Source organism: Propithecus coquereli, unplaced genomic scaffold, assembly GCF_000956105.1.
Source record: "Propithecus coquereli isolate 6110/MARCELLA unplaced genomic scaffold, Pcoq_1.0 Scaffold153, whole genome shotgun sequence".
NCBI lineage: Eukaryota > Metazoa > Chordata > Mammalia > Primates > Indriidae > Propithecus > Propithecus coquereli.
The window spans coordinates 7033420-7060336 of NW_012139747.1; the positions used below are offsets into that span (position 1 = coordinate 7033420).

Below are 26917 nucleotides of genomic sequence, written 5' to 3' on the forward strand. Positions count from 1 at the left end.
CTGGGCAACCGTGGAAGGAACCACGAAGATAAGTATCTCATGGGCTTTTTCTTCTGGGACCTCAAGCCAGCTGGAGAGTGATGTCAGAAGCACTAAACTTTAAGACTTAAGAGATCCAGAAGGAATAATAAATATTTGTGAAATATTTTCTGTATGCCTGAAACTTTATAAGAATTATCCCAATATCAATAGCATAAATAAGGGTACAGCACCTCAGGTAGAGGAATCGAAGAATCCTAACGGAGGGGGTGAGAACGCTCCATCCAGCCTTGCTTGCAACCCAGGTTGTTTGTGTTTAAAGTAGCCAAGGGGCAGGTTGTAGTGGCCCCACTGCCAGCTAGGCAGTTCAGATTTTCTTCATCTTGCAGGATGGATTAAAGGGGCAGCATTTATGGACAAGGAGACCATTAGGCAAGGGCAAGCTAGGGTTGCACATTCAGGCCCAGTTTTGTGCTGTTTGCCTTCCTTCTCCAGCCTCCACCTGGGCTCTCTGGCACTAAGACAGCCTGCAAACGTGGATCCTTGCACATAATTCAGCTGGGCTCCCTGGCCCCTCTGAACAGAAGGCTCAAGGACAGAGTGTAAGCAGTGCTTTGTGCAAACTGCTGCTGTCACTGCCGCCAGCTGGCATCATATGGGCATTAGTTCATTCAGTGCTTCCCAAGCATCTAAATGGTACCCATCGCTGCCCAAGGTCTTGGCTTTATTCAGTCCTTGAGGCCTGTATTGCATGCACTTTCTATGCCTTTTGAAAGAGCTTGTCCTTAGCCCCTTCTCTCTCAGAGGCAAGAGAAAGTATCTATTTTCATCACCGCCTTCATTCAAGCCTCCTAGCTTCCAAGGCCAAGGTTTGGAGCAACAGCCTAAAACACCAGCTGGAAGGCTGGGCACTAAGCACAGGCAACACACAGGGTGAAGACCGTGTCTTCTTTGTAAGGCACAAGTACTCGAGCTGTTCCCTGGCTGTGTCCCTGGCAGGGAGAAGAGGGAGGATGTGTTCGTGGGGGTTTACAGTATGCCATACCCTGCTGTACCCAGTAGGGCTCAGCAGAAAACACTTTGTCCCAGTGCAATAATCTGTGAGCATCCTTAACCAGCAGGTGTGTGTCTGTGTGTGTGTGGGGGGGGGTGATGGGGAGAGGGTGAATGAGGAGGAGGAAGACGCTTGGAAGGTGGCTAAGAGCTCCAGCTGGAGCTCTCCACTCGCCCAGACACGCTGAAAATGGCTTGCCAAGGTGAAATCTTCATCTTTGGGCAGCGAGGAAGTGTATAGAAACAGCTGCTAATAGTAACTACAGTTTATACATGAAAGAGTATTTATTGAAAACATCGTTACTGACAGGAAGCTCCTGGCTGCTCTCTGGTTACAATCTTGGCTCACAACTGCAAGTATTACTTTTTTTCCCCCCTACAATTCTATTTTCCCCCAACATTCCATCCTAGGATAGGTAGATCTTATATAAATATATATACAAGTCTGTATAAGTATGGCCTATAGTAAAGAAAATATATAGTACAATCTTCATTGGGTAGTACCTACCATGCCAGGCTCCCAGTCCTGTATGCCACTGTGTTAACGTACATCCAAGGAGAGAGGCTGTGTGTGTGGTTTACAAGTGCTGCAGCACCAGGGAAGCCCCATTGGCACAGCTGTGGCCTCAGCCAGCTCCCTGAAATCATGGCCAATGGCAGAAACCACAGCACTAAGAAGGAGAGGAAGGGAAGGCAAACTTCCTGGGGTATGGAAGGCCAAAGGAAAGCAAACTGGAGGGTTAGGGGGGAGATTTCTCCCCAACGAAGGAAAAGATATAAATGTTGGGGGAAGGGCGTAGAATCTAGTGACCTTACCACAGTCTAGGCCCAGGCCTCAGCCGGGCTTTCCCTGCAGCATTCCTGGAGACTAAGAGGGCAGGACTCAGCCTGGAGATCCTTGACTTGCCAGGCTGAGACTGAGAGCTTGTGGGGAGAAATTTCCATCTGCCCTGATATCTGCAAGGGCAAGAGAGATGTGGTGGCTCTAGAAATCAGAGATGTTAGAGCCAAACCTCAGAAGCAGCAGCATCTTGGCACCATATGAGGCTGGAGTGAACCCTCGTGAACAAGACAAAAGCAAAGGCCCAAGGTATCCACTGTGCCAAGGCCCAAGGCTTATACTTAGATTTGAGACATAGGCATGGGTCCCCCAAAGGCAGTCACTCCAAGCCTCTCAACACGCCCAGCACGTGTCCTCTGCAGGCAGCCTTTCTTGGGCCAGCACTTGCTCACATGGGAATCCAGCTAACCAGAGAGCAGGCTTGGAAGAAAAAGTAAGTGGCTGTTGTTAAGTCCATTTCAAGAAGCAGTTTCTTGGGCTGGAAGGCAAGGGCATCTGCTGTTCATTCCTCATGGCCCAATCCCAGGCTTGACGGTGATGGGGAGGGCAGAGCACCCTGCCTTCATGACTCTTAGTGGACAGGACCAAGAGGAAACTCTGGGTGGTCCGAGATGGGTTTGAGGAATGGCTGGCATTTACTGGCCACCACAATCACTACGGATTTTGTACAAGCAAAAGACAAGGCACCAGACTGTGAGTGTTTCTCCTGGGCCCCAAATCCCTTCTCCTGGGTACCAGTGTCTCCGGCTCCAGGCTCAGCCATAGTGATAGACAAAGTCATAGCTGCTGGGCTCCTTGGGGACTGGCGGTGGGGCTTCAGGAATCTGGATGTTCTCCAGGTCCAGGAGCCGCAGCTTCATCTCCATGCTCAGCAGGGTGTCCAGGTCACTCTTGGTCAGCTCGCTGGACATGTCCTTCCCCAGAAGGGCACTGAGGCCATCAATCCAGATGCAGTACTGTGGGGAGCAAGTTGCAAAATGTCACATGGTGGCCCCTGGTCCAGCAGGAGATCCTGCCAAGTTCCCTTTTTTTTTCCAGATTCCATTTTATTTGTTTTATCAAGTTTACCAAGGTATAATTTATATATATATATTAAATGCATAGATTTTATGTACAAGGTCTCCTTTCTGGTGGGACTCCCAACAGTCCCTTTGGGAACTATTCGGTATAGGCAAAATTGATGTGGAATAATAACAAAGACAAATTAGGAGGTGATCATTCGCTTTTTCAAGAGATCTGGTTTTTATGAGGGGGGTTACATTAAAACTTCTTATAATAATATGAAATATGACCTAAAATGCAATTAATGAATATAGCAACATGAGATCTGAGTACTGGGGTATCACCCACCTGAAGTTGCCCCCAAAATTGGAAATGGGATGGGGGAAATAAATATATTAGGTGAAAAAAGGACACAAATTAGAATCCCTGTGATATCTCAATTTTGTTTCAAAAAAAAAAGTAAATTTAAAAAAACTCAGTCAATTAATGTTAAAAGCTTAGTACTAAAGAAACTGATGTGGAGACTCTCATGCTAAGAGAGAATAACAGAGAAGTCTTCTCAACCCATCCGATCTCAAGTCCTGTCCCCTCCACTGCTGTTTTCCTTGTTCCATGACTATGCTCACCTGGTTTCCCTCCTGCTTGTTCTTCATTTCCTCCAGCAAAACTCCACTAGCAACTCCACTAGCTCAGGCCCTGCCCAAGTGTCTCCTCTTCCAGAAGCCCCCCCTCCAGTTCCCACTGATGGCTCTCAGAGCTCACCAGGCACATAGGGTCTCAACTGCAGTACTCAGTTAATATCTAGTATCTTCCAGGGCTGCAGAGGGACCTGTAAGCCCCTTGTCAGAAGAACTGGATCCATCTGGCTTCAAAGTCCAGCCTGGATCGACTATAACATGTGACCAGGAGCCCCAAGGAAAGAAGATCTGTCAAGTTCACCGAGGTAGGTGGCCACAGAGAAAATGCGAAGAAGAGAATTTTCCTTATCCCAAGCAAATGAGTCATTCCTAGTGGACCGTATCTTTCTAATGACAACCTACGGCTGCTGCTGAAGAGTAGTGTGGAGAGCCCAGCTCAGGGCTGAAGGGCCCATCACGTGGCAGATCCTCAGCATCCCACAGGCTTCATGGCATGCTGTGGTCACGCGCCTAGACTGGGACATTCCTGTTCTGCCCACTCCTCCCCTCCAGGTGGAGAGTCACTCTGCCGTCTGAGGCTGTGCCACAGTGCTCACCTCATACTTATTAGGTGCAATGAAGTTTAAGGTCTCATCGGGGTCATACAGGATAGAGAAGGCCAATTCTAGCACTTCCTGAGGGAGAAAGGGGTTCAGTTACTTAGAGCAGTGGAACAACCTGGGCTCAGCACACCAAGATCCTGGCCAAAGTCCTAGTAACTTGGCATCATTATCAAATGTGTTGATTGAGATATGATGTCATCCAGGCCCCTAGGCATGCACACAGGTGTGGCTGGAGATGAGGCCCCGCAATAAGCAACCTTAACTTACCCACTCCCCGCCCAAATCACACCTAAGACGTGGTGATACTTTTAAGATGGGGAAAAAGATCGTTTTCAACACTTAGAACGCTTGAATGTCTGAGTTTGTCATGGTAAGTTATCCTAGAAGTTTTTATTCTATGTTACCAAGACGACTGATTCTTCTTTTTATCAAGCTGTAATTGGCATAGGAATGTCTTAACAGTTTAAAAAATCACAACATAAACAAATTGCAGACAAAGATGGGACAATTTGAGCATCAACAAAATATGTGATGGTAATGGACTGAAACAAATATAGTTTGCTTAAACCCTTGAGTTCATAATAATAAAAAACAAACAAACACAAAATTGGTCATATTGAATGATACTGAGGAACTAACTCATTGTTTTAAAGGTAGGTACATAAAGGAAAAATCAGCATTTATCTTCTTTTCTTATATTAACTGTACCACTGGGAAACCAACAGTAGATAAGGGCAAGTTTCTCTTCAGAGAAGTAGTTCAGCTAACAAACGAAAAGGAATGGCTGCATTAAAGTATCACTAGTTTGCAAACCTTAGTTTACTAATGGAATGAGGCATTGAGCACAACGGTCTGCTAACATCACAAGAAGAGAGACAGGCAGACGTTATGTGCCCCGTGATAGAAAACAACACCATCTATGACACAGTCTGGCCAGAAAGATGTCAAAGCTGAACTGGATCAAACCTCTAGATCCCTCTGCCGATTTATAGATCTAGGACAGAGAAACAAGTTAAACTATACCACAGGGAGACAATCAGCAAAATTCAGACACTGGGAAACTACCAAACAAGCAACCTGGTTTCTTCAACTAATAAACTGCAAAGAAAAAAAAAGATGGAAAAATTGGAGAGGAACTTATGAATTAAGAATCTTAAAAGATTAATCACAATGTGTAGACCTTATTTGGATTCTGGTTTAAACAAGATGGGTATGATTGTGTGTATATGTACATATAAATGTTTATATATTTTTATACAGACATTTATAAGACAATTGGTGGAAATTCAACTGATAGAAATTCAATGTAATATTTACTGTTAAAATAATTACTTTTTATTTCCTGTTAGGTATGATAATGGTATTGTAGTTATGTTAAAAGAGTCCCTATATTTTAGCGATATATACTAAATATTTACAGATGAAATGATACAATACTTGGGATTTTCTTCAAAGTAATAGGGAGAGGAACGAGTGGATGGGCAGACGTTGCCATAGTTGCTGAGGGTAGGTGATGCGTACATAGGGCTTCTATCTATTTTTGTGTATGTTTAAGATTCTTAATAAAGCACTCAGGAATAATTTAAAGAGAGGGGAAGAGAGCAAGCATGCACTGAAAAAGCCCGCCACCAACTGTACTCTCAGTGTATCTCACAGTGATCCACAGGTATCACTGTGACAGCCACTCAAACTCTCCTCTCCACTCACCTTGTTCTGTTTCAGAGCACTTTTCTCCTTCATGTGGGGACAATCTTTCCCAGTGACAATGGCCTTAATGTCTGCAACAGGAACTGATAAATGACGGACATTAGTCTCTGGAAGCTCATGGGCAAGTTGGTCAGTGCTTGCGTCAGTGCTGGGAGGGAGGCCCTGTGCCCACAGACTCAAAGGGCTGTATTAGCTCAGCCAGGGTAAGGGTGTAAGGTGGCTTTGGACTTGTTCCCTCCTCCCTAGTCACTTCCTGTAGACCATGGCCTGGTGAGGCTGTGTCAAAGCTAACTGGGGGTCGCTTCAGGGCTCTTGAATTTATCTCCCCAAGGAATGGGTCTTGGACACTCACCTCACTTCCCCTTCACAATAATGGAGATGAAAATGCCACCACAGCAAACAGCAGTGGCAGCTGCTGACAGTTATGCTTACTACCTGCCAGCCACAACATGCCAGTCATACAATCCTCTCAGGAGGAGGGAAGTGGGGCCATTATCCCCATTTTATAGGAGAAGAAACCAAGGCAGAGGGGAGGACTATCTTGCAATTAATTAGAATTCACAACTAATTTGGGGCAAAGCCAGGATTTGAATTCGGGCAGTCTGGCTTCAGAGCTTCTGCTCTTAAGTTCTGCCTTTCAACTTGGTCTCGAACTGCCCCTTACTATCTATACGCCACGCTCATTAATTCTCCCAACAAGCCTGTGAGGTAGGCCAGGAAGAGATGATCTCTGGCAGATAAGGAAACAGGTCTCGAGAGATAACGAGCACAAGCCCAGATAATCCGTTTGAAACAGCAGGACCAGAACCAGGTCTCCAGATGACCCAGCCACCATGACACATCAGCAGAGAAATGAACCTACTTTTCTCCTGCAGGGATTCAAATGTCACCTCCCCTTGAGGGTTGTCATCCAAGTCGCCGTAGTGCAGGACCTTGTGGTTCAGTGCCAAGCGGCAGTACCAGAACCGCTCTGGAACACAAGGGAGGCCAAGCAGGTGAGCAGGGACAGTACTGGCAAAGGTCAGGGCACACAAAGGGCAAAAGGGCCACCTGTGGCCTGCTTGTTCCCTGCACGGCCACCCAGGTGGGTCCTCCGGGCACCAGGGAGTGTGGTCAGCGAGGACCAGCCCCCAACCCACGCCTCCTCTCACCTTGCCTCCGGCGGTTCCCGATCTTCCGGAAGCTGCTGCCCTCACAGAGCCGGTTCAGGCGCTGCTGCTTGATTAGCTCGAGGATCTCAGGCTGGATCTTCTCCCTCAGCTCCCTGGAGTGGACATGCACCGGGGTGAGAGGAGATCATGGGGACAGTGGAGCTCTGCAAGGGAGGCAGAGCTGGTGGCTGCCTCTGGGATGGCACTTACACAATTGGCGGGGACTGGAAGTCATCCTGACTCATCCTCTCTGACTGGCGAAGTCGCAGAATCTCAGAGTAGCTCAGGCTACGCAGTTTGCTCTTGAACTGATCCAAAGAGTTGGGTTTGGAGGGCAAAGCTCGAGTGATTTGCTCTCGGACTACTTGCATAACCTAAGAGGAAAAGAAGGCAACCAACTCACACCACTGTTCTGATCAATGGACAGGCCAATTCTGGAACGGCAAGCTCTCTCCTACCCCAGAGTCTTAAGCAGACAAGCACCACAGACATCTGCTGGGTGGATAAGGTACACCTTCTTAGGTGGTTATTCAGATCAAATGACTGACAATGACAGATGCCTTATTTCTCATATATTTCAATTAGTCAACGGTGTGGGGAAATGAGCCTGGGTTTCTGGAGTCAGAGAGAAATGGGTTCAGATCTTGACTCTGTCCCTTAATCTGCTCCTTGAGCAAATTACTTAATATCCTCAGGCCTCCATCTGTTTACTTTAAAGTGAGAGAAAGAAAGATGCATCTTCTGATATGTGCTGCCATACAGAATATGAGATGCTACCCGGAAGGCAAGCACAGTGCCTGGCACACTGTGGTGAGTTAAAAAGTGTTAGCTCCCCTAAAACAATAACTGTTAAAAAAAAAAAAAAAAGATACCACACTGCATGTGCAGTATGATCTCACTAACGTAGGAAAAATCCAGAGGGAGAAAAGACTAGAGGAAGATACAAAAATGATTGTCATTGGGTGGTGCAATTATAGGTGACTTTTTCTTCTTTATACTTTCTGAATTTTTTATGATGAGATGATCAACTTCAAAACACTCAACCCCTAGATTATGAGTTTTTGAGGGCCTGGCACAGTGCTCTGCATAGAATGGGTACTCAGAAAGCACAGAGGGACAACTGTCGATTAAGCACCCATGACGAGCACCCCCTGCCAGTCCACTCCCACCCCCCTAACATTCCCCGTTCCCAGAACTACAGCAGCGCCTGCGCGCAGGGAGTGCTCGATAAACCACAGCTACTCTCGCTATGCTTACTCTCTTGGCCCCCAAGGAGGACAGGAGGGGCAGGTGCTGGCTTCAATGGGCAAATGAGTGCCTAGGGTACCAAGGAGAAGACACCTGCTCAAGGTTACTAGGGAGTAACAACCAGATGGGACTGAGCTCTCCAACGCCTCAGTCTTGTGACTCAGCACTGCAGACCGAGCTGCTTTTCCAGCTCAGGGATTCTCCAGGCACTGGCCAGCTGTCAAGAGACTGTTGTGTGACAGTCTCCTTCCACAGGCCTCGGAGAAGCTCAGTGACATTGACCTTGTTGAAGTCCTCTGCTGTTGCCCTCATCTCCTTCCAGGTCTTGTTCAATAGCTGGATGCAGATTCCAAAAAGCTCTTCAAATGCTCGGTCATGGGTAAAGAACATCGGGTGGTAGTCGTTGCGTCCTTCGTTTGCTGTGGAAGTAAACAGGGAAAGGGTGAAGCCTCTGCTGGCGGGAGCCTGCGAGCTCGTGTCCAGAAACTGGATTCTCTGCACCAAAGTCCTGAGGAACAAAAGCAGACCAAGGACTGTGGCAAAAAGGCATGGAGGATAGGCCTTTCTCCCACTTCCTTAGCCTTCTTCTCCAGGGTGCTTTTTTTTGGTCCTCCTCTCTCTACTCTGTTACAGACTCAGCAAGCCGTTATCTACAGAGGTGGGGTAGCTTCTGAACACAGCTCAAGTTGCCAGCTCAATGAAACAGCCCTGATTCCTATAAACAAGGATAAGATGAATCATCAGGGCCAGGCATGGTGGCTCACTCCTTAAATTCTAGCACTTTGGGAGGCCAAGGCAGGAGGATGGCTTGAGCCCAAGAGTTCAAGGCTGCAGTGAGCTCTGATTAGGCCAATGCACTCCAGCCTGGGCAACCGAGCAAGACCCTGCCTCTTAAAACAAAACAAACAAAACAAAATAAAAAGATGAATTATCAGTTCATACAGTGATATTTTTTAAAAAGTCAAAAAAAAAAAAAACCCATATAAGGTTATCCGGTCCCTGACATCTGACTGTTTATAATCTTGAGTGTCCCTAGATTCTTGATGACAAGGAGGAGAGGGAGTTGCAGAGACTTACGTAGTTCCCCAACCTGCAGGATTTCACAGAGCATTTTGGTGAGCTCAATGGCACTGCGGCCAAAGGGGCATTCGTGTTTGTCTTCTCGGCTGCTGTTCTCCAAGACGATCTGTGGGGAGAAGAGGAAAGGAAGGATCAGGGAGATAAGGGAGGAAAGCAAGAGATGTGGCACTGGGACTGAGAAGGCCAGCCCCCCGCCTTTACCCGGATGTAGGTGTCCTGGTGGAATTTAGCCAAGTACAGCATGTTGTCCAAGGCCAGCATTCCTGGAGGAGTTTGGGTGAAGTCCATGGCCGGGTTGATGTGGTTCTGGAGAAACACAGTTTGAGACTGGGTAGTATCCCCGTGTGCGATGTGGCATGAGGGGAGGCCCTCTCTTCCCTACTCTCTAAGCCACTAGCAGGTGGCGCCCACCTCCATCCAAGCTCTTTCCTCGCACCCATTTCTACTACTGAACTCTGAGCCCCCGGAGCACTGGACCGTGGCTGCTCATCGAGCATCCCAGCACCTACCATGCTGCCAGGCACTGAGGAGGTGTGCGATAAAAACTTAACCAAATTCACCCATCTACAAGCCATACTCTATTACAAAATATTCACGGTAGCTTTGCAAAAGACCCAGCTGTTTTGGTGAGAGGACAGGTCCCCTCTCTACCCACCGTGGCTGACCTCATTGGCCCTCCTACAGATGGATTTGTTTCACGGGGCCAAAGGCTGCACATAAACTCGCCAACTCGGCACCACCAAGCAAACCAAGCATCAGGGCCACTCAAGCTTCTTACCGTCATCTATTCCAGGGCCACCATTAAAAAGGAAGAGCTGTCAGGGCTCCGTCTGGGAGGGCCCTCTGACTTCCCGTCAGGGGAGAAGGCCTACCACCATCTACGCTTTGGGGTACTTACAGTAAATCCCAGCATTTTGTAGTCCTTTGTGTACATGGCTTTGCGTTTTTCAGTCCCACTCCCAGGGACATTGCTAGGGTCAGACTCTGCGTCAAATGCAATCCTCCTCAGTTCAAATATAATGTCTCTTTGAGCCTGAGAGATGAAACAGACAGTCAGCAGGTGAATCAGCTAGCTAAGGGAAGAAAGGAAAAGAACAGTAGGTCACGATTTTCTGGCCCAATCAATACCTTAGGAGGCATCACCTCTACCATAGCAGGACAGAAATGGCCTTGGCCCTTACCACAGGTGCAAATCATGCTAGATTTTCCAGATACAACCACTTCTGCAAAGACCAAGCACAGTGCCTGGCACATAGACTAAGCGGGGACTGTACCATAACCAGGAGAAAACAGCACACAATGTCAGCCAGGAAAGCTCTGCCCCACTTAGCACCTACCTGGTCGTTGGGGTCCATCTTGGTCATCATCCTTTCTTCCAGAAGGTTAAAGGTCAGGACTTGAAGGACATACAGCTGATGGGCCATCTCGGTTTTGATTGGGCGGTTCCCTCGGATCACATGCTAGAATAAGCAAAGGCAGAGAGCAGGGAACTGAACTGACTGTCCCTTTGACTGAAGAGCCACATCAGTGCTAGTGAAAAAGGAAGTGTGCCAGGCAGGCAACAGAGCTCTCCTCCCACACAAGGGGACTTCATGTTCTAGAAGGGATGAAGCATGAACGGGCTTGGTTCAGGCAGAGATGATTCACTGCGTGCCCGAACGGCACCATCCGTCCTCTGCGCTCCCCTAGGCAGGGGAAGTGGGATGAAGAGCAGGGCTGGACCTGGCCACGCCGAAGATGGGGGAGGCCACTCCACCAAGGCTGTGGCAGGGAACATCGGAGCTGGGCCCTACTCCAATCGGCCATCCCACAGCACTGCTAAACCCAAGACAATGGGTAGTATGTGTGGAGGAAGAGTCGTTTTTCCCTGAGAAAACTAAAATGTTTTGGATGGCTTCACCCCGTGGAGAGGCTTTAGAAGAGGTCATTTTCTTTAAAGATACTGAGACACCTACACAAAGGAGAAACATCTAACTCTTCCACCCGGCCCCTCCCACCGCCCTCTCCGCCCTCCTCTCCGACACCCATCCCTCTCTTCTCCCCGCTCCCTGCGTCCCCCACACCATGTCCCTCTCCTTCCTCTGACTCTGTCCTCCCCATTCTCTGTGCCCCTACTTCCCCGTCAGTTCATCACCTCCCCTTTTGTCCTCTGATGCCCACCCCTACTTTTGGCCCCTCCATTCTCTCTCGTGTTCCATCTGTCCTGGTTGGTCAACACTTGATTACGCTCTTGTCTCTCACCGTCCTGTTCTCACTCCCCCCACATCCTGCTTTCCTTCTTGCTCTCCTGTACTTCTCGCCTGCACTGTCTCACCCACCATCATGAATCCTGCCACTCTTGGTTCCTTCTTGCCCAAGTGAGACCCTTGCTTAGTTTTCCACATGTACAACCTTTGTGTCTGTCACGTTCTCTCACGCAGTAGCTCTCTGTCTCTACAGCTGTGCTGTCCAGTATGGTAGCCACTAGCCAGATGTGGTAATTTGCATTTCAATCAGTCAAAACTAATTGAAGTTAAAAATTTGGTACCTCGGTCACATCAGCCACATTTTTTTTTCACAAGATTATACTACTTCCTGACTCATCGGCCACATTTTAAGTACTCAAGAGTCACATGTGGCTAGTGGCTACTGCACTGCATAGTGCAGAGACAGAATATTCTATTAGCACCCAAAGTTCTACCAAATAGCACTGCTCTAGGGCTCTCTAACTCTAGAAGACTATCTTTTTAAAGCTCCCTCTAACTTTAGATCAGCTCACTCTAGAGCTTCCTCAGGCTCTAGATCAATCTCTTTAGACCTGCGCGATCCAGTTTGGTAGCCACTAGGTCCGTGAAATGTGGTTAGTCCAAACCGAGATGTGCTTTGAGTATAAATGCACACTGGATCTTAAAGCCTTAGTATGAAAAAAGAAAATCTGAAATATCTCATTAATAATGTTTTATATTATTACATATTGAAATGATAATGTTTTGGATATCTTGGGTTGAATAAAATATATTATTGAACTTGATTCCTTGATTCCTTTTTTAATGTTGTTACTAGAGAGTTTAAAATCACACAAAGAGCTTGCATTATATTTCCACTGGACAGCCCTATTCTAGATCTCTTTGCTAGTTGCGTGACTCCAGGGCTCTCTCCCTTCTCTCTCTTTCTCTAGATCTGCACTGCCCAATACAGTAGTCAAAAGCCACATATGGATATTTAAATTTAAACTGAAATTAAAATCACAAATTCAGTTCCCCAGCCACACTAGACTCATTTCAAGTGTTCAAGAGCCACACAGGGCCAGTGGCTACCATTTTGGGCAGAGAGTAGCGTATCCAAACTAGAGTGCAGCGTGTGCTAATGCACTCAAGCCAGCACCCCTCCCTCTGAACTGGGGACTGTGCCCAGCCCTCCAGCTCCTGCTTTGTCTCTCAAGGATGAGACCTCTCATCTTAGCTCAGTTTCAGGGTTCCTCTCAACTCCCCAAGTTTACTTTCTCGCTCTCTGCGCCTGCCTCCCACCCCGAAGTTTCCCTTCCCTCCTTCCCCCATGTCTCCTGGCACAGGGTCTCTTCCTTGCCACTGCCACTGCTTCCCCTCCACACTCCTCCTTCTGCCTCACTCTGAGCCTTTCTTCTCTCCTGCTCCCTCTCTCCACCACCCTGATTTCTCCCTACCTGTCTATCCCTATTCTTTCCCCCTCACTTCCCTCCATAATTTATAAATAGCTTTGAATAGAAGTGGAAGCTGATGTGATCTTGGTTTTTGTTCACTTTAATCTCCTTTCCAAACTTAAGAGACATCATAGCAGGAAGGTAATTAATTACCATCGCCATAGATGGCTTAAAGAAGTATAGCTCCAGTCTGATGCGTTATAGTTTCAGGGTTTTTACCTGCAGTCGTACTTGGCTGTCAAGCATCTTGGGGCCTAAGCTCTCTGGCTTGATTCGGTGAAATACCCGGACTTCTGTGACCCTGCATTCACCATTTCCTGCCAGACCATTTAAGTCCTGAGTCCTGATGCTGAATTGTCTTCTACTGTGGAATCTTTATTTGTTCACAAGGTTTGTCCAGAAATAAGTTGAACTTCTAACCTCACTGAGGTCAATAAGTCTCAAACATAATTAAATTTCCCTCAGAAGGGCACCCTCACCCCCACAAGTGCGGGGAGAGTGCCCAGGACAGCTGCTCAGGAGTGTGGATAGCACGCGTGGGAACCTAGGCACTCCCCGCCACTTGTGGGCAATGTTCTAGCATTTGCCTGGGGCCCCTCCTGCCAGGCTGGTAGCTGGGTGTAACCGGTGAAGCAGCCAGCAGAGAGGACTTCCGCACGGGGAAGTCTGCGGACTCTGCGTGTTTAGAGCATAGCTGACTGCTCAACCTCACAAGTGCTCAGAGCTTGCTTCTTCGATTTAACACCTTGGCATCCTGTTCTGCCAACACAAGGAGAGGGCTTACCGAAGTGCCAGACACCCTGCTGAGCACTCTGTATACATCAGTTCATTATTCCTCACATCCAAATGAGCAAATCGAAGCCCAGAGGAGTTAGGTGAGTTGATCAAGATCAAAGATTGGAAAATGGCAGTGCGAGGAGGCTGGTGGACTCCAAAGTCCACGTTCGGCATCAAGTCTCTCACACTTGACTTCTAGATTCTCATTGTATTCCCTTCACTGTGGTCTCCCAGTTTTCCCCTGTTTTTGACAACTGATAAAATTGCTTCTTTTTAATCTAGATCCTTGACTCCCTTCCCCAGCTCCCACCTCAGCCCTCTTCCACCTCATATCACCACTGGGTGACAGGGAATCAGACCTCCTTCCAGATCCCTCCACCGCTACCACCAACTCCTACTCTACTCTCCCCGCCTCAGACACCCCTCGGAGTGCTCTTTCTCAAGTGCAAATCTGGTTATTTCGACATCCTAATTAAACCCCCTCAGTTGTCCTTAGGAGTTAGACTATGGCCTTACTTGATCCAGTGTTTTCTACCTCTCCAGCCTCATCACAAATCTGCTCCTTGCCCCACCCTGTACCAATCACACACTCCTAGGTTCCAGCCACCCTCTGCCTGGAATTCCTGTTCTTCTGGGTCTGCCTACTTACCCTGCGCAGCTCACCTGAAGATATTTCTCTAAAGGTTTCCTGACACCCTCTCCTTCAAGGCAGGACTCACTGCTCCCCAGACCACAAACACTGCCCACACTGTGACATGATCACTAGTGTTTCCTACTTGACCAGAAAGTCTTTGAGAGCAAACACACTGTCTTTATTTATCTCTGTCAGTGCCCTACACAGTTCAGATTTATGATCAGTATTAGCCGAATTACTTTTCTCTTTTGTGCCGATTTTGACATATTTTCTCTGGATAAAAATTTTGGAGCAGCAGGGCACCAAACAGTATAACTGGCCTCGTCCCTCCCTGGAGGCACTGCAATTCCTGGTGGCATGACTTCCTAGAGACAATTCTGCTCACATAGGACTACCAGAAAAAGCTTTCCAGTTTAAGAAGTGTTCGGTACCTATTGCTAAGTTCCCTCTGTGTGCCCTCAGCACAATAGTAATTTTAATAATAATAATACAATAACTATAATAATAGTAATAATTGCTATTAACAGTAACAAAATACAGTGTGTTCCAGGAACTTACATTCAGGATTATAGACCGAAGGTGCTTCTGTGCAAATGCATTGGCCATATCCTATGGAGAAAAATAAGTACATATAAGGGAAGTTGGCAGACGCACACCTGTAACAACTAGCAAGAGGACAGTGATGTCATACCTCTGGGGCTTTTTCTCTTTCTTAAATGTTTTCTCTTTCAAATGAAAAGTGGGTGAATGAAAGAAAATCTACCATCAATTGTGTTTTATACTCTGAAAAATTTCTTCACTCTTTTTTGAGAGTACAAATTAGCTCAAGTGGGGTTTCCCTTCCTAATGGCATAATCAACCGCGTCATCTCCAAAGACAGACATGGACTGCTTGAGGATGAGACACTTGCGTCACACGGATGCCGGCAATGGACGCTGCACGTGGAGCACAGAGCAGGGTGATGGATTCCAAGCCACACGCATTGTTCCGGGCAGACCCCACCGCCAGGGCTGGAAGGGGCTCTAATGAGGCACTGGCCAAGCTCCTCCCCCAGCCCCGGCAGATGGGCTGGGGCACGGGCGCTCTAAGTCAGTATGTAGCCTGTGATTTACTTCTGACTGGCTGAGGGAGCAATGTGTTGGGTGCTTTGGGGTAATTTTTCATAATAGATTCACCTTTTTAATTCTATTTAATTCAGACTTTGACAGTAATGCTTTATTTAGCAGATTCAGGAAATAAAGTATCCTACGTAAATGAATCTTCCAGGGAGTGAAGCTTTAAGGGTTCTCTCAGAACCATTATTTTGACCATTCTTATGTAAATTTAAAAAATATATTATATACGCTTCTTTATTTCTGAAGCAACTTCAATGATTATAATTTAATCACTGCCAAGGACTTGGCTTCATCAAAAAGAACATCAGTTATTATTCTGTGCCGTGACACTGTAATACCCTGAGGAGCTATTGAAATGTGAAGCTATTTTCCCCTAAACAAAATGGTCCCAGATTACAATGCTTTTAATTTTTCTGACAGCTTTTCATAATTCTTCTGTCTCCTCCTTCCAATGTCAGCCATAACTTCTTACTCATGTTAATTAGTATGACTTCACTTTCTAAACTACTGCCTTCATTTAATTTTATAGATAATTCTAAATCAGTGGGCCTAAGGGAGCTGTCACACCTCTCCTATGGAGTAATATCCATGAGCTCTGTCATTTTTCTCGGAGCTAAAAGGCCTTTCTCTCTCACTTCCAGATCTCTAGCCATATTCCAAATGGCTGACACTGCCAGGAACATTAAGTTTTATTTTGCATTCCCTGAGCACACACTAGCTGGCAGAGGAGGAAGGTGGCCTAGAAACTTCTCTGGTAGCTACAGGCGGCCGGTTGAGATTAAATCTTGCTGTGGACAACTCACAAAGTGAGTAATAGACAGTCATCTATAGCTCAAATATAAAGGTATTAGACCAAAAGCTTCTCCGTGGTGCCGGGGGAGGCACTTAGCCTCTTTCACATCCTCGCAAAGCTGACCTCTCCAAAGCTCCCTCTACCCAAGAAACGAGCATCCAAACTCCCTTTCGTCAACTGTCTAACCTTGTCACAGTCCTACAGTCTAGTAAGAGTCCAAAAAAGGTATGGATTTACCTTTACTCTTTTGCTAAGGCAAGTTGGATGGCAACGCATCTGTGGCATTGTCTAGATGAAAGTTACAAGCTGTTTCTGAATCTGATCTTCCCTAGTTGAACCACAGACCCATGCAAAGGAAAATTACAAAGGAAAGCTTGGGCCACACGCCCCAGGGCAGCTACCCCCTAATCCTTTCTGTGACTCTAATCTGCAGTACTTCCCTAAGAGTCCTGACAAAGGAGATTCATCACACACGACCTTTCCCTGGGTCTTGATGTGCCCTGAACATCTAGATCAGACTGTGAGATTCTTGCCCAGCTTTGACCTCCCCACCTGGAAGGCCCGGAGCCCTCTCCACACAGCGGTGTTACTTACAGTGACAGGCAGGTCTAGAGGATTAAGGTGCTTGTCCTGCCGGCAGGAAGCAAAAAGCACAGAGAGAAGCAGACGGAATGAGCTTTCAGCTTACATTCAAACATGGACTGGGGAGGAAGACATTAACAGAGCCAAGACATCCAGAAAGACAAGGACAGACAGAACCACAGATGCTCCTGGTCTTCCCTCTAGAATCTACCAAGAGCTCAATCCAACTTGGATGCCATCTTTCTGAGCCCACGCTATTGACACAGAATTAAGTGTTACTTTTGTACACCATTAAGGTTTTTCTCAGAGAAATCTAGAATGTTAGTGTTGGAAGGGCCCCCAGAGAGAATTTAATGTAGCCCTTTCATTTTACAGAAAGAGAAACTGAGACCCACAGAGGTTAAAAAGACTAGTCCAGCCAGCAGCAGGGCAAGTACTTAGTCCCAGGCCCCTCAAATCTCAGGTCAGTGCTTGTTCCGCCACCCAGCTGATTCCGTTTCCTCCTGGGTAAAACAGGGGTCTTGCTTTTCCTCATGACATTCTTGTGAGGTCAATGGGGCAGATGTTATTGCTCCCACATTACAGGTAAGGAAACTGAGGTTCAAAAAGGCAGAGCTATCTGCATGTTATACAGCTAACGGATAGGGGAAGAAAGACGTTTAGAATCTGGATCAGAGGACCTTTATACATGAAACTCAGTGCTAAGTCCCATTCATTTTGGACTCCTTGGACTCAGTGGTGCCCACGGGTCTCCTCTTCCTTATTCTTGATCCTCTAACACAGGAGTTAGCAAACTATGGCCATATTAGGCTTGTTGCCTGTTTGCGTAAATAAGGTTTTACTGGGAAACAGTCATACCCGTTCATTTACCTATTGCCTGAGGCTGCTTTTGCTACAACAGCAAGGTTGAGTAGCTGCCACATGAACCATATGGCCCACGAAGTAGAGAATATTTACTCTCTGGCCCTTTAGAGGAAAAAGTTTGAAAGCCCCTGCTCTGACTTAAGACCCAGCTGGTTTCGCCTCCTAGTCCTCTCCTGAGTCTTCCCTAGCAAAGCCGCCCTGCTGGGCTCTGGCCACAGAGGGCTAAGTGGACTCTTAGGAAAATGGCTGGATTTCTGCTTTCTGCATAGCGAAGAGTGGGTGGGGTCAGCATTGTTCTCTTAGAAAAGCCCAGATGAAAAGTGTGTAAAGGCAGCCACAGACCTGTCGCTTGTCTTCAGGAGCCTTCAGAAAAAGTGCGTTAATCAGTGCAATGGCGTAGGTCTGAATCTCCTGGTTGGAGCTGCGTCAATGGAGAAAGAAGGCAGAGGGAGATTAGGAGACTGAACAGCAAGATGATGCTTCGAGACGGTTTAAAACAATCACTCACAGACTGTAATCAAATTGTATCTGAGGCCGAGTCTCAAAAGCATTAACGGTGGGCATGCTCTTGACCCAGCAATTCTACTAGTAGGAACGTATCCTGAGACAGGAATCAGAATGCTGGGCAAGATTTATTGACTAGGTGTTTCACTAAAGTACTATTAAAAAAGGACAGCATGGTAAGTGATCCAAAGGTTCACCTTAGCAACTCTGTTTACACATACGAGAATCCTAGTAATTATTCAAAATCATGTTTTAGGGTAAAGATTCTTAACCTGGGATTCAGGGATGGACTTAGAGTATCTGTGAACTCCAGAAATGGTACAGAAATTATTCTACGTAGTTAGTCAACTATGTGATATTTTTTCCAAAGAGGTGAGAGTTCATACCTGTTAATGGATTTTCAAAGGCGTTTGGGATGTAAGAAAGGTTTAGGACTACCCTTTTAGGAGAATCTTCGACATGGAGCAATGTTCAAGATATTATTCAGTTAAAAAAAATCATGGTACACATAGTATGTATAGTAAGATTCCAATTTTGTACTGGAGGGACATTCAATTTAATGTTTACCAGTGGGTATGTCTGGAGGGGGCATAATGGGAAAATAATTTACTTTTTGTGCTTTTCTATATTTTATAAGTCTTTGAATACAAACTTCTTACTTTATTTTAAACAGACAAAACAACTACAATCATTCTCTGAAATCTTATAATCCTGGCACTTGACAAGATGTCCCCACCTGCCATGTCGTGGGTGCCTTCTGTGGCTCTTTCCAGAGGGGCTGATGGGCTTTCGGGTCCTGGTCAGGCAGGGGGCCCCGAGGAGTCTAACAGAGGGCACTAAGTGTCCCTCAGCCCAAACAGCAGAGCACACAAGTTCTGCTGACAGCTGTGGACTTAAAGTATTCACCAATGGCCCTTAAGAAACGCCATGTTCCTCTATCATCCTTAGGGAGGCAACTAGGGTCATTCTCAATTCTGAGACAAAAAAAAAAAAAAAAAAAAAGAGAAGTTCAATGTGTGTGCAGAAACTTGTAAAAAAACAACAGAAAGATAGGTGTGAGGTCACAGGAAAATCAGAATTCTATCTGGAGTTTATAATGTCCCTCTCACTCTAATCAACCTTGTTGGCTCTTTGGATATGAAAGCTGAGGCTGAAGGATTCTTTAAAAGTGACAGCAAGAAATCAGAGCTGCAAGGAAATCATGGTGCTTTCTTTTTACTTGGATCAGTGGAGAAAAACAGGCTGGGAGCATAGTTGAGCGAGGACAGGGCTGCTATGAACCCTCAAATCCCTGGAACTGGCGGGGGATTCTGGCAGCACTCTGGCAATATCTAGTACGACAGAAGTGAGCGTGAGTCAGAAGGGAATCAACAATATTACCACCCTTGTTTTGGGAATTACAGTTCCCTTAAATTGTACAGACCAGTTGAAAGTGAAGTAAAAAGAATGGAGAGGAGAGAAACAGTACTCCAATTGGTTCATTTGTCATCTGTTTTTTTAATCTGGTACAACATTTTAGAATGTGATAAGCTTCTTAAAAAACAAACACAAGCAAAAAAAAAAAAACCCTGAATTTATTAAATATCTAATGTGTGCTGGCCACTCTACTAGACTGTTTTTTTAATCTTCTTTAATCCTCACAGTCTGAGAGGTGGGGTGATTAACCCCAGTCTACAGATGAGGAAATTGAGGCCACAAGAAACTAGGTGACTTGCCAAAGGCAGAGACCTTGTATGTGGTAGAGCCTGGATTTGAACTGATATCCTGAACTCATGCCCTGTACAATACTTCTTATAATACTATTCTCCACAATGCATTGTTAGTTCAGTAAGTGTTCATTCGACAAATACTAATTGAGCTTCTACTTAAAGCAAGGGATACAAAAATGGTTGGTCCCTGTTCCCAGGAAATTCAAAGTTTAAAATGGGCAACAGATAATAAAAATACAGTATTTTATATAATTATCGTAGGTACAGACAGACACTCTTTGGCCCATAGGGGAGAAAGCATCTAATTTGTCTGGCACCAGGGTGGTATAGGAAGAGTGGGAAAATCTTCACTTTAGCCTAAGGGGCAAGGGGGATTACAGAGGCTTTTAGGCAGGAGCATGACATGATCAGGTCTGGATTATGGGAGGAATTCTGGCAGTAGTGTGGAAAAGGTGATGAACGAATGAACCAGCAGACCAGTGGCTTGGAATATAAGCAAAGCAGAGGTAGGATTGGGAGACTTAAACAAAATAAGAGGAGAAAAGAGAACAGACAAGTGAAAGGAGGGGGTAGGGTCTCTTACTCACACCTGGAGGTGTGAGATGAGCTGGCCCACGGTGATTTCCTCTGCTATCTTCTGGTACAGACTCTGGCTGTTCAAGACCATGCTCTCCAGGATGGCCAGGGACCTCTGAAGGATTGACACGTCCACCATGGGCTGGCTCACGTACCCTGCAATCTGGACCAGAGAGGGGTGAATCAGTCAGAAAGCTCAGGGTCCAAGAAAGCTGGACAGCCTAGGTATCTGACGCTAGCCCTTAAAGCTCTCTCCTTTTAGGCATGATGACCACATTTGGGCAGTTGTTGCTAGGTGGACAGTGGTATCTGGGTTATGGTTACCCTAGCCAATGTGCCAGGAATCCCCTAGGCATGGGTAACTCAACTGCAGAGTATAGTATCCACTCAGTTGTGTTTCCTCAAAATCTAAAAGCTTAATCGTTTTTGGTTTTCTTCCCCAAAATAAGGGTTCAGGGCATGAGAAAGCAGAGTATATAGAGCAAAGGATATTACTGATAGTGGGGTCTCATTTCATCTCCATGTATTCTTTCTCTAACATATACTTTCTCCCTATGCACACTTACAATATCATAGACTTTGAGAGGCAGAAAAGACCTAGGATTCTTTTAATCTAATCCTTCTTCTCAATCCCCATTACAATATTATTGACACATGGTAATTTCACTTTTGCCCAAATATCTACAGGGTTGGCATGTCCCCAGTGTCCTTAGCCAATCAGGAGTGAAATTCTAGGTCAGCAGATACAATATTCGCCGGTTTTAGTTCAGTTTTCTGAATTGACACTGCCCCCTCTTGCAGAAGAAAGGGGGGCTAAACCAGAAGTGCCCCCTCCTACCTACTGAGTTCAGTCTGATAATTCAAACCGGCTACCTTGCAGATTTGTAAACAGAAGGCGCATTTGCAAATGGAATGCACATTTTTTATCCAAAGAGAAGAGAGAGCTCAGGAAGCCAGTCAGAAGACTCAAGGATAGTACTGGTTGACTGGCTGATTTTATCCCAAGTGTCACTAACAATCCAATTCTACTTTTTTTTTTCTTGAGAAGCTCTTACTCTGTTGCCCAGGCTAGAGTGCCGTGGCATCATCCTAGCTCACAGCAACCTCAAACTCCCGGGCTCAAGCGATCCTTCTGCCTCAGCCTCCCGAGTAGCTGGGACTACAGGCATGTGCCACCATGCCCGGCTAATTTTTTCTATATATTTTTAGTTGTCCGATTAATTTCTTTCTATTTTTAGTAGAGACGGGGTCTCGCTCTTGCTCAGGCTGGTCTCGAACTCCTGAGCTCAAACAATCCGCCCACCTCGGCCTCCCAGAGAGCTAGGATTACAGGCGTGAGCCACTGCGCCCGGCCTCCAATTCTACTTTGACCACATTCAGTTCTGAGAACCCAGTTCCATCTCCTCAGTGCAGGCCCTGAGAGTGTAACAAAGTGTAAATCTTTTAGAAGCCACAAGAAGACCAAGGCTCGTGGATGAAAAATCCGGCCCCGGGGAATACAGAGCTGATCCATCCCAGAATGGCTGTATTGCCCATGTCTCCCCTTAAGCCCAGAGGACAATTGCACCCTAGATAGGAGAGAAAGACAGGATGTTGGAGGCCTCACCTGCTTAATAAAGGTGATTGAAACCATGTCCCAGGAGACAATGCCATGGTCCATGAGCTCTAAGAAGGCAGTCAGGGTGAATGCCAGCATCTCACTGTAGCTGAGACATGTGCAACACACACACAAAATACAGAGATTCAAATCCGGGGAACACAGATATGAAGGCAGCCACGAAAGGGATGGATTTCAAGGTAAACCCCGTGGGAAATCAGTTGCTGCAACTGGAAGTGCCTGCGTGCACACCTAGCCAGATGTAGAACAGATTCAGTCCAGGTATCTGTCATCGAAAAAACAGGCTGTTGTATGATTAGCTTTCCTTCTTCATATTGCTTCATCTTAGGGAAACAGAATCACTTATCTATTTCCCAGGACCTAAGAAGACATCAGGCCTTTGTCAAACTCCAACACTTGCTGAAGGAGCCTAAGGGAACTTACGTTCCATGTCAATGTGTAGGCCAAAAGGCAGCAGAGTGCAGGAGAGAGTACGAAGTGTGGACATGGCTTCAATTCCTATTCGACCTTTTACTAACCAAGCAAATTTTATCCTTTCAAACTTCGGTTTCTTCCTCTGTAAAATCGAGTTAGTCTCACAGCATTAACCTCACAGGGCTGTGGTGAGGGCAAGATGATGATATATGCACAGCCCTTCCTGGTCGAGAACAAGGATTAAAACATTTTCTCTTTTGTCTCTCCTCCTCACATATTTAATTCTTTATACATCTGTGCAGTGCTCTAGAATTAACAAACAATATTCCCATTTATGAAGCATGTTCAGACACATTTTCATTATCAATAATCCTTACAACAATACTGCAAGGTAGGTATTATTATCCCCAAGTTAAAGAGGAGGAAATTGAGGGGAAATCTAACCCTGCACTCTTGGGAAACTGCAGAACTCCTGTGTCAGTGCTGATGGCAGCCAAAGGCTTCAGGACTTCACTGCAGCTGGAAGAGCCAAGACTTAAAACAAATACCTATGATTAGTTGCTCAATTTGGCTGAAAATTTTAATAGTTGATCCATCGGCTAAGAGAAGATTTCTGACTCCCTCTCTGCCAACTTAGGATCCACAGGCTTAGATGAGAACCCAAGCATCTGTTTATTCCCTGTTGATCACAAGGCACAGCTTTCCACCACGTTCATTCTAACTCTGGAGTATTATAAAGATGCCATGGTATATCGTCAAGTTCGGGATCTCCTCCTCTTTATGCAAATGTGTGGCAGGGAGATGGCGAATGGGTAACCTGTGGTGAACACAAAGGCAGGTGTGTGTGTGTGTGTGTGTGTGTGTGTGCGCGCGTGCGCGCGCGTGTGCATGCATGCGCATGGGGAGGAAGGGGCCTGGAGAGGGAGGGAGCAGGGGAGATTAAGAAGAGACAGACACCTGTTCTGGGAGATGATGGGCAGTCTGCGCATAACCCTCAGCAGACCAAGCATTTTCCATAAAGTAGCAGGTCTGTCATGGACTGACCTCTCTCTTCCTGACTTCTATATCCCCTACTTTTACTACTCACTTAGCACAGTATTGTTTCGTACTGTTACTTAATTTGTGAGAGCCCAACTACACAAGATTTAGGACTACAATAGTGAATCAGACCTCTCTGTTTGGACTCTAGTGCTTGGCACACTCCTCTGCATACAGGTGGTGTTCAATACACCCCTTATTTGGACCCAATGGGAATGAGACTAGGATGCCCTGCCGAGTGCAGTAAATCTTTGAAGTCCCTGGGACAAGACCTCAGTAATACTCACTGAGACAAGAGCTTGGTTCCACTTTCCACGAGCCTTGTCAGCACAATGATGCCATCCATGTTGATGAACTCGGTGGCAAAAGTCACGTCGGCGGAGAGCTTGGCCAGCTCTTTCATGGCATCCAGCCGGGTCTCCATGCTGGATGACTGGGTCCTCTCCATCAGCTGGCGTGCAGCCCGGGACTGTGAGACCAGGGACAAGCTTTGTGCCATCTGCTCCTTGCAGCAGGTGACTACTCTGTGGATAGCTCACAGGGGCCTTTCTGTGAACATCCAAGCCTGAGGCAGAACTAGTTTTTCACACCACTTAGGAGTTGCTAAATAAATGTTTACTGGATCAATCAGGGAGTTACCAGCATGCCAAGACCAATGTGTAGTTATCAGTATCTTTTCTGTACTACTCTGGTCTGTGGATTAAAAAAAAAATTCCTACCAAGGAAATACAAGAGAGATCTGGGTGAGTCACTAACTACGGCAAGTCACAGAGAAACAGTGGTTTAATTAATAGAGGAAAAACTTCTATTAATTAACACTGTCAGACAGTGGAAGAGGTTTCTCTTGAGTTATTGAGCTCCCTGTCACTGGAAGCAATCAAGGAGAGTCTGGACAACCACCTGTCAAAGATGCCATAAAACGGATTCTTGCATAAGGTGGAGAATTTAATCTGATGACCTTTAAGATCCTTTTTAATCCTAAAATGTGATAAGCCTGACAATTTTTTAAAACTTTCTCTCAAAGTCCATATCACTGTTCCTCCAAGTGATAGTCCTGGGGAAACTTTAAAAATACCAAGAGCCAGAAACAGTTAATTTCAAAACGGTTTCATGAAAATGATGGCTGGTGGAGACAAAACTTCTGCCCAGCACATGAACTTTTCCTAGCAGGAAGCTTGCCTCCTTTTCCGCAAGCCGCAGCTAACATCCCTCTTCTGTGTTCACTGGTCTTTGCTTTTGCTGAACTTATTAACTTCATAGTCAATACCTCACTATTTACCATTCCATCATTCTCCATTTTAACGTTCAGTGTTAATTTAATGTTCTCTGCTTGAAAGGAAGAGCCTTAAGAGCAAAAACACTCCTGTTGTCTTTCCCTTTTCTCACAGTATTAAGCAAGTGACCGGAGCCCAGTTCCTGCTGCCGGCTGAGGAGTCAGGCCTGCGGGCCCTCTCCCCTTTGCCCGTTACAGAGATGGCCCTTCGCAGCACACTGCTCTCTAGGACACAGAAATCCCCCACTATCTCTGCAGTGGAGGAAATGTGCACCGTGAGAAAAGGTCACAGGATAGAACAATTTGAAGAGCGCTGGTCTGCATCCCACTTAGAAACTTCCAACTCCAAATGTCAATTTTACTCCTGAGACAGCATTTCTGGGCTGCTGCCTCCTGCTCCAGAGAGACGTGCTTCTGGGAAAGCCAACTGTGCCGTGCAAGAGGTCTATAAATGCTTCAGCACTTCCATAAAAGCGACTAACTCCCAGACTGTCACATTAAATTATCAGAGCTTAGGAGGTATGAAGTCCTTAAGGTGAGAAGTGCGGGAGAAGGGAGGGAGGCAGAAGACCAGGATGGTAAGAATACAGGCCTAGCGTCAGACACACCTGGTTTTGAGAGCCGACTTGGTCACTTTTTAGCTGTGTGACGAGTGGCAAGTTAATTAATCTCTCTAAATCTCTGTTTCCTTGTCTACGAAACTGGGCTATCAAGAGTACTTATCTCATTGTTTGTAAGGATTAGATGATACAATATACACAAAATATTTACCAAAAAACAGGTGTTGAGTAAACGTTAGCTGCTATCACTCCATACCTCCCTCCTCTCAGATGCGCCAGTCTCGCTGCACCAGGGGGCCAGGTGCCATCATGCCCTTAATTTTCTGGCTTTTCTTCTACAAATGTAACCAAAGCTGCACCCAGGCTGATCATCTTCCTCAAGGGCCGAGCAGTCACCACAACTCCTTCCACCTGGGCTTTGGGTCCGTCCCATCCTGACCCAGTAAGGTCCCGTTCCATTGATTACCCCCTTTCTGCACCTTCAACCTTCCTCTCTCTTCCATCTTAACAGTCTCAAGGACACACAAAAAATTCCAACGGAAGTTACGAACTGTGAAGGGTTGGAGAGGAGGGGGACTGGGTAGATGGGGACAGGAGTCGGGTGGGACTTTTCACTGTATCTTTATCAAACTTTCTGATTTTTGAAACACATTGCTATTTTACTTGTTTTTAAAAAGCACATCTTTTTGACTCCATATCCCTCTTGAGTTACCACTTTCTCTGTGTGCTTCCTTTTAAAAACAAGCTTCTTGATATCGTGGCAGACTCAAGGTCCTCACTTTATTACCGTTCTTCTATTCGACCCACTGCAATCTGGCCGCCCCGGCCGGCGCACCGAAACTGTTTTGGTGCAGATAACCAGCGGCCTCTGACCGCCCACGTCAGCAGACAGCTCTTCTTTCTCAGTTTACTAAGTCTCTCCGCTCATGAAAAACTGCAGACCACACGTCCCTCCACCCTGACTCGCTCCCTGCCCTCGGCTCCTGAGTCACTCGCACTCTCGGTGCTCTTTCTACCTTCTGGTTGATTCTTTAGTGACCTGGAAGGCCTGCTCTGGCACAAATCAGGGGGTCAGCCTCAATTCTCCCCTTTCTTTCACACTCAGCATATTACATATTCATCGATATCACCTCCTAAATATTTTTCATGTCTATCCTTTTAACTCCACTGCCATTTACCTTCATTGGGCTGTTAACATTCCTCATTAGCCTCTTAAAGGTTCCTCCTACCATCAATCTTCCTTCTTTTCGCCCATCTTCCACATTGCCACTAAAGTGATCTTTCCAAAACTTAAACCTAGACATAACATACCTTCCTGCTTAAAATCTTTCAACATCTCCAATTTCCTTCTGGAGAAAGTTCAAACCCACGAGCGGGCCATCCAGTAACCTTCAATCTGGTTTCTCAGCGACTGCTACAGGCCTTCGGCCACCCAGCATTCCTGCCTTCCCCACACGCAGCACACCTGTGCCTTTGCGCATGCTGGTTTTTCTGCTTGGAA

At 46.3% G+C, this 26917-nt stretch overlaps 1 protein-coding gene across 4 annotated transcripts in view; it reads right to left on the bottom strand.

The window, feature by feature from the left end:
- Positions 1-1298: 1298 nt before the first annotated feature.
- The window catches only part of ELMO2 (engulfment and cell motility 2), a 38787-nt gene continuing 13168 nt past the window's right edge, over positions 1299-26917 (bottom strand). Inside the window, exons 6-22 of one of the 4 annotated variants that reach the window (XM_012640490.1) lie at positions 23871-24052; positions 22120-22219; positions 20525-20676; positions 18067-18145; positions 16873-16908; positions 14929-14979; positions 10639-10761; positions 10200-10334; positions 9503-9607; positions 9299-9407; positions 8504-8640; positions 7184-7347; positions 6974-7086; positions 6685-6792; positions 5823-5905; positions 4110-4187; positions 1299-2829 (exon numbers count right to left, since the gene is read on the bottom strand). In XM_012640490.1, coding sequence (XP_012495944.1) covers positions 2629-2829; positions 4110-4187; positions 5823-5905; positions 6685-6792; positions 6974-7086; positions 7184-7347; positions 8504-8640; positions 9299-9407; positions 9503-9607; positions 10200-10334; positions 10639-10761; positions 14929-14979; positions 16873-16908; positions 18067-18145; positions 20525-20676; positions 22120-22219; positions 23871-24052 — 1956 coding nt within the window. In that variant the 3' untranslated portion in view covers positions 1299-2628. Of the gene's footprint in view, positions 2830-4109; positions 4188-5822; positions 5906-6684; positions 6793-6973; positions 7087-7183; positions 7348-8503; positions 8641-9298; positions 9408-9502; positions 9608-10199; positions 10335-10638; positions 10762-14928; positions 14980-16872; positions 16909-18066; positions 18146-20524; positions 20677-22119; positions 22220-23870; positions 24053-26917 lie in introns of those variants that run through there. The other 3 variants (XM_012640488.1, XM_012640487.1, XM_012640489.1) reach the window with 3 other exon arrangements.